The 6,072-nt window shown below is 34.4% G+C and overlaps 1 protein-coding gene across 2 annotated transcripts; it reads left to right on the plus strand.

The window, feature by feature from the left end:
- The first annotated feature begins 3,138 nt into the window (after nt 1-3,138).
- On the plus strand, nt 3,139-6,072 carry LOC107924069 (transmembrane 9 superfamily member 12). Of its 2 annotated transcripts, none has more exons than XM_016854340.2 (2): nt 3,139-3,380; nt 3,752-6,072. In XM_016854340.2, exon 2 carries the CDS (start codon nt 3,791-3,793, stop codon nt 5,768-5,770), a length of 1,980 nt encoding a protein of 659 aa, XP_016709829.1. In that variant the 5' UTR covers nt 3,139-3,380; nt 3,752-3,790; the 3' UTR covers nt 5,771-6,072. The 2 variants fall into 2 exon arrangements, with proteins under 2 accessions (XP_016709829.1, XP_016709828.1); XM_016854339.2 differs by having other exon boundaries at nt 3,140-3,380; nt 3,716-6,072.

Raw genomic sequence — 6,072 nt, forward strand, 5'->3', positions numbered from 1 at the left:
ATAGATGTTGTTTCAACAGTAAACGGATAACCAGAGACTTAGTCGTATAAAGAGTTTCTAACATTTTCCACAAGACAGATGAGGTCTTCTCCATCAATACCTCTTGCAATACCGTATTCGAGAGGCACAACTAGATTGCAGACAAAGCCTTTTCATCAAGCTCTTATTATTCTGTTTTATTTAGATTCTCAGGGTTTTTCCCGATAACAACCTTTTTCAAACCATATTGAACTAGAATTGCCATCATCCGAACTTCTCACAAATTGAAATTTGTCTCGCCATCAAACTTCTCAATTTCAAATCTTGTTGCTACCATATCTGAACGGGCTGATCTATGAAAATTAGACTAGTTCTGATACCACTTGTTAGGATCGACCCGATTAAGCAACGAATAAGTAAAAATAGCAAAATAAATTGAGAAATTGAACACCCAAATTTAACGTGGAAAAACTCCTCCAAAGAGGATAAAAAACCACGGGTAAATATAATTTTACTATAATGGCAAAAGAAACGAAAAGTACAAAAGATGGAGATAAAAAAAACTAAACCTCGAAAACCTGAAAACAAAGAACCCTTAAAATGTAAACACAAAATTCTCTAAATGTGTTATGAGTTCTAATATCTAATGGGTGTTTTTTTTCTAAGGTTGTAAAAGAGCCTATTTATATGCTAAATTCATAGGTCAAATAATAATAAAATAATCTAAACTAATCAGTGTTTGATTGAAACAAGTAAACAGATTGAAAGATTATTTCTCATTTGACTGAAAATAGGAGTCATATTTAGCCACCCATATTTTGGGCTATGAATTCTACTGTTGTGAATGACGCTACATATTGTAGAAGCCGTAAAGCCAACACACTAGCTTTCGGTTCCTTATCTATTTGAACTCAAGTTTGTACTTTCATCAAAATATATGAGTCATACACACATAATCTATCATCCACTCAGGATTTCGGTATGTTACACTATAAACGTCACAAGTGAATAAATCCATAAACGAATTTATGATCTATTCTTCTTGGGTCCAGTCAGTCACATCTATGTCACTATCTTTTGGGAGTCATCGGCTCCGATGCCCAAGACAAAGCATCTTCCTTAATTGGACTTGATAGACGGTATATTAGTCTTTTAATCAGTTTCTTCATTTTCAATTAGACTAATGGCATGTTTAGATTTGTCTACTAATATAAGTTATCTTTTTGTATTACGATTCGACCGCATAATACCACTTAGTATTAGTTAAACATTAGATAACCAATGAGGCAATATTTGCTTCTATTTTGTTTTGCATGCAAAAACCATGTGAGGACATTATACAAAGTATATTAATGTAATTCATGAATAATTTCATTAACCAATCTATTCAAAAAAATTACAAGTGTGTATAGATGAAAATACTACACTTAAGGTATGAGATCCAACAGTCAAAATTGGATGACAAAGAGTGAGGCATAGACCAAATCGCTCTCTTGATACAAAAAAATGATAAAAAAATTTTATTACTTGTCATCTCTTAAGATATAAGCAGCTTAGTCACATTATACACCTTACCATTAGAAGAATGAAGCCTTTAAAATCATGAAACTTTCTTCACCAAACAAATTACAACTTTTCAAAAGAAAAACTCAAACGACTATCATTTTAATAGATATTATCGTAAAATAATTTAAAAGAGAAATTAAATTTTTATTATATTCTCAATATTAGAGTTTAATATAAATCTCAAATAATTTTATTCTTACAGGATGAAAAAAAAACTTTTTCAAAGAGTGATTTAAAGTGAAGAATAATCTCACTATTTATATAGAAAGAAAATAAAATAGTGAATTTTTATTTTATTTTATTTCATTTTGGTAAATAGTGCATTTTTATTCTTAATAATTAAACTTAAAACAATTATAGAGTAATTGTAAATCTCAACAATAAATGATGATACTTAAAAAGGAAATCCATCAAATAATTGGTAAACCCATTTTATAAATTCACAGAGGCACGTGTGTATATATATATATATTTTTGTTGAGCACTTTAAGCTTTTTTCCCCCAGGTGGTGACAAATGTTTAAAGGCAAACAAATGATGGTATGTCGTAGAGAAAGACAAAGTTTATTTGACAGTTGGCCGACCTTTGAATTGAATTGCATTACAAGGATGTAACTAAACTACTTACTATTTACATTTTAAAATATAGATACCTTTCCATCAAATTTAACATTTTTTTATTCAGTAACACTCTTGTTTTAATAATAATTAATGCTAATACATGTGTCATTATTTTATCTCTAGAAGACATGGAACATATAAAGAGGCATATGACTCTGTTAAATAGTAACGTGTCATTCATAAGGTAATTTATGTATTAAAAAGTACTAATTTTTTATTAATTTTGAAATAATTTAAAATATATATAAATTTAATGGTTAAAATATATAAAAAATTAAATAGAACATTTAAATGACTTTTTTGATAAAATTAGAGAATTAAAAAAATTATTATACTTAAATAAAATTAACAAAGATGGTTGCGGTTCATCATGAATCAAGACAAAAAGTTGATGTCCTTCGTATGTATAAGGGAATTAGATGGATAAGGTTAAGGATGGTTGGAGAGAAGAGTTCTAAGTGTCTAAAAGTGGTTTCTTCAACCTCATCCAGGTATTACGATTAGGTTTAAATATAAGAGACAAAGAGAATCCATACATATTAAATTTACTGACAGTAAAATTATGACATTATAGGTTAAAGATGTGACTTTTAGGATAGCCGAATAATCAATGAGCTCAAAACTTTATGTACATCTAGCAAATGTGGCTCAGCGAGGGTATGTCATGGTATTGCCTGATGCTTATGGTTGTAAGATTCATTCAACGAAACATGTGTATGGCTCAAGAACTTAAAAAAAAAAAACAAATTTATTGTTAAGAAGGTGCCTTGGTTTTTAGGGTATTTAAATTATAAGTTAACGGTTTAATTATCTTAGTACCAATTAACTCAGTAGTTTATTATATGTATTGATTAAACAATAAAATAAAATATTGTAAACAAATAAAAACGGTAAACTCAACCAAGGCAGATCTAACTGGAGTTACCGTAGTAGCGGTGAAAATTAAAAAGTCGAGTCGACGCCTCTGTTACTCTTATCACAACTTTCATTGGCCAAAATTTTTTTTACTTTGTGTACCCATGACCCTAATCTCCGATTTAATCTCTTGAAAATACTCGCAAGAATCCCGGTAGCTTAAACCATTACCAAGGAAAAGGAAAAGTTAAATCCATAGGGCTCTGCTTCGTTCCCACGCGTTTTCCGTGGTGTCCAAGGATCCAATATTTCATCAGTTTCAGTTCCTATCGAACTTCAACCACCCTAGATCTGTCTCAGGTTCTTCTTCCAATCTTCTTTTCTTGTTTATCCGTCCTTTTACTTTAATGGGTTTTTGTTTCTATATATGATCTGCCATTTCGTCATCTGTTCAGTAGTGTGATTTTTCTTTATGAACAATTCTTTGAGAAGTTTTTGTTGAAATAGCTATTTTTTTATAAAGTATTTTGCATTTTGCTATAGGGATCTGCTGCTTTTAATGTTTGATGTAATGAAATTATTGTATACGCTGGCATCTGGGGCTTTTTACTTTTTGGTGTTTTGCTATTTTAATTAATGTTAAGTTAGGGATAAATTTGCATGGTAACCGATCGTTGAATATTTCTTTTGTGTAGACTTATTTGTATCTTGGGTGCCTCGGGTTACTGTAGCTTAGGTTCGAGCCGTATACTGCAATATCTGCTATTACGATGGTTTTCCCAGAAAGCAAGATGCCTGGAGTTTGCTGGGTTTTTCTGTTACTGCTTCTGTTTGCTCATATTTGTGATGGGTTTTACCTTCCGGGAAGTTACATGCACACGTATTCGACTAAGGATACTATATTTGCCAAAGTTAATTCCTTGACTTCCATTGAAACCGAGCTCCCTTTTAGTTATTACAGTCTTCCTTACTGCAAGCCTCTTGGTGGAGTAAAGAAAAGTGCCGAGAATCTTGGTGAACTTCTCATGGGAGATCAGATTGATAACTCCCCTTATAGGTTTCGAATGAATGTGAATGAGTCTCTCTATCTTTGCACCACCAGCCCCTTGAATGAGCACGAGGTTAAGCTTTTGAAACAGAGGACTCGTGATTTGTATCAAGTGAATATGATTCTAGACAATTTGCCAGTGATGAGGATTGCAAAACAGAACGGGGTTAACATTCAGTGGACTGGATTCCCGGTTGGTTATTCTCCACCAAACAGTAATGATGATTACATAATCAATCATCTCAAGTTCAAGGTTTTGGTTCACGAGTATGAGGGAAGTGGTGTGGAGATAATTGGAACTGGGGAAGATGGGATGGCTGTGTTTCCCAAAGCTGATAAGAAGAAAGCTTCTGGTTTTGAGATTGTTGGTTTCGAGGTGGTTCCGTGCAGTATTAAATATGATCCAGAAGCCATGACTAAACTTCACATGTATGACAAAGTTTCCTCTGTGAACTGCCCCTTGGGGCTCGACAAGTCGCAGATAATAAGGGAACGAGAAAGGATCTCTTTTACTTACGAGGTTGAATTTGTTAAAAGTGATATTAGATGGCCATCACGGTGGGATGCTTATTTGAAGATGGAAGGTGCACGCGTGCACTGGTTCTCAATTCTAAATTCTCTAATGGTGATCACTTTCCTTGCTGGTATTGTGTTTGTCATCTTCTTGAGGACTGTGAGGAGGGATTTGACAAGGTATGAGGAACTGGACAAAGAAGCTCAAGCACAAATGAATGAGGAGCTTTCTGGGTGGAAGCTTGTTGTAGGAGATGTCTTCAGAGAACCAGATTGTCCAAAGCTTCTCTGCGTGATGATTGGAGATGGAGTTCAGATTATGGGAATGGCAGCTGTCACTATAGTTTTTGCTGCCTTCGGTTTCATGTCACCAGCTTCACGAGGAATGCTACTGACAGGGATGATTATTCTTTATCTTTTCTTGGGTATTGTGGCTGGGTATGTTGCTGTACGTCTCTGGAGAACTCTGAAGGGAACTTCAGAAGGATGGAGGTCTGTTTCGTGGTCCGTTGCGTGCTTCTTTCCTGGAATTGTCTTTGTTATCCTTACGGTATTGAATTTTATTCTGTGGGGCAGTAAAAGTACTGGTGCAATCCCCATTTCCCTGTATTTTGTACTTTTATCTCTCTGGTTCTGCATTTCTGTGCCTCTGACTCTCATTGGAGGATTCATAGGGACCAGAGCTGAAGCTATTCAATATCCTGTAAGAACCAACCAGATTCCTCGGGAGATTCCTGCACGCAAATATCCATCATGGCTTCTTGTTCTTGGTGCTGGGACCCTTCCATTTGGAACCCTTTTCATTGAACTCTTCTTCATCCTATCTAGCATCTGGCTTGGCAGGTTTTATTACGTGTTTGGCTTCTTGCTTATAGTTCTTCTACTACTGATCATCGTTTGTGCCGAAGTGTCAGTGGTCCTTACCTACATGCATCTTTGTGTCGAGGACTGGAGATGGTGGTGGAAGGCTTTCTTTGCTTCGGGTTCAGTATCACTCTATGTGTTCCTCTACTCCATTAATTACTTGGTCTTTGACCTACAAAGTTTGAGTGGTCCTGTGTCAGCTATTCTTTATCTCGGCTACTCAATGATCATGGCGATTGCGATAATGCTGTCAACAGGCACCATTGGCTTCATCACATCATTCTATTTTGTCCATTATCTCTTCTCATCCATCAAGATCGACTAAAAGTTTCATTTGGTGATCTTCATCAACTGGTAGAAAAGCCATAGGCATGTAAGAGTATGATATATCGGTGAAGTTGCCATTGGTAGCTAATCATGTTACACTCATCAAAGAGACACTCAAAATCATTCAAAATTATATGTTAATTTTGGTGGTGGTTGAGTGTAGGACCTGAGAGATTTAAAAGTTTGATTAGTATTTACGAGTTTTTGTTTGGATTACATGTAGGAAGTTGTAGTTTGTTGGACGTTAAATCTTGTATTTTATCTCATATTTTTAATCAAATAGAAACATTTACTTTCTAA

This window comes from Gossypium hirsutum, chromosome A11 (genome assembly GCF_007990345.1).
Source record: "Gossypium hirsutum isolate 1008001.06 chromosome A11, Gossypium_hirsutum_v2.1, whole genome shotgun sequence".
Taxonomy (NCBI): Eukaryota; Viridiplantae; Streptophyta; class Magnoliopsida; order Malvales; family Malvaceae; genus Gossypium; species Gossypium hirsutum.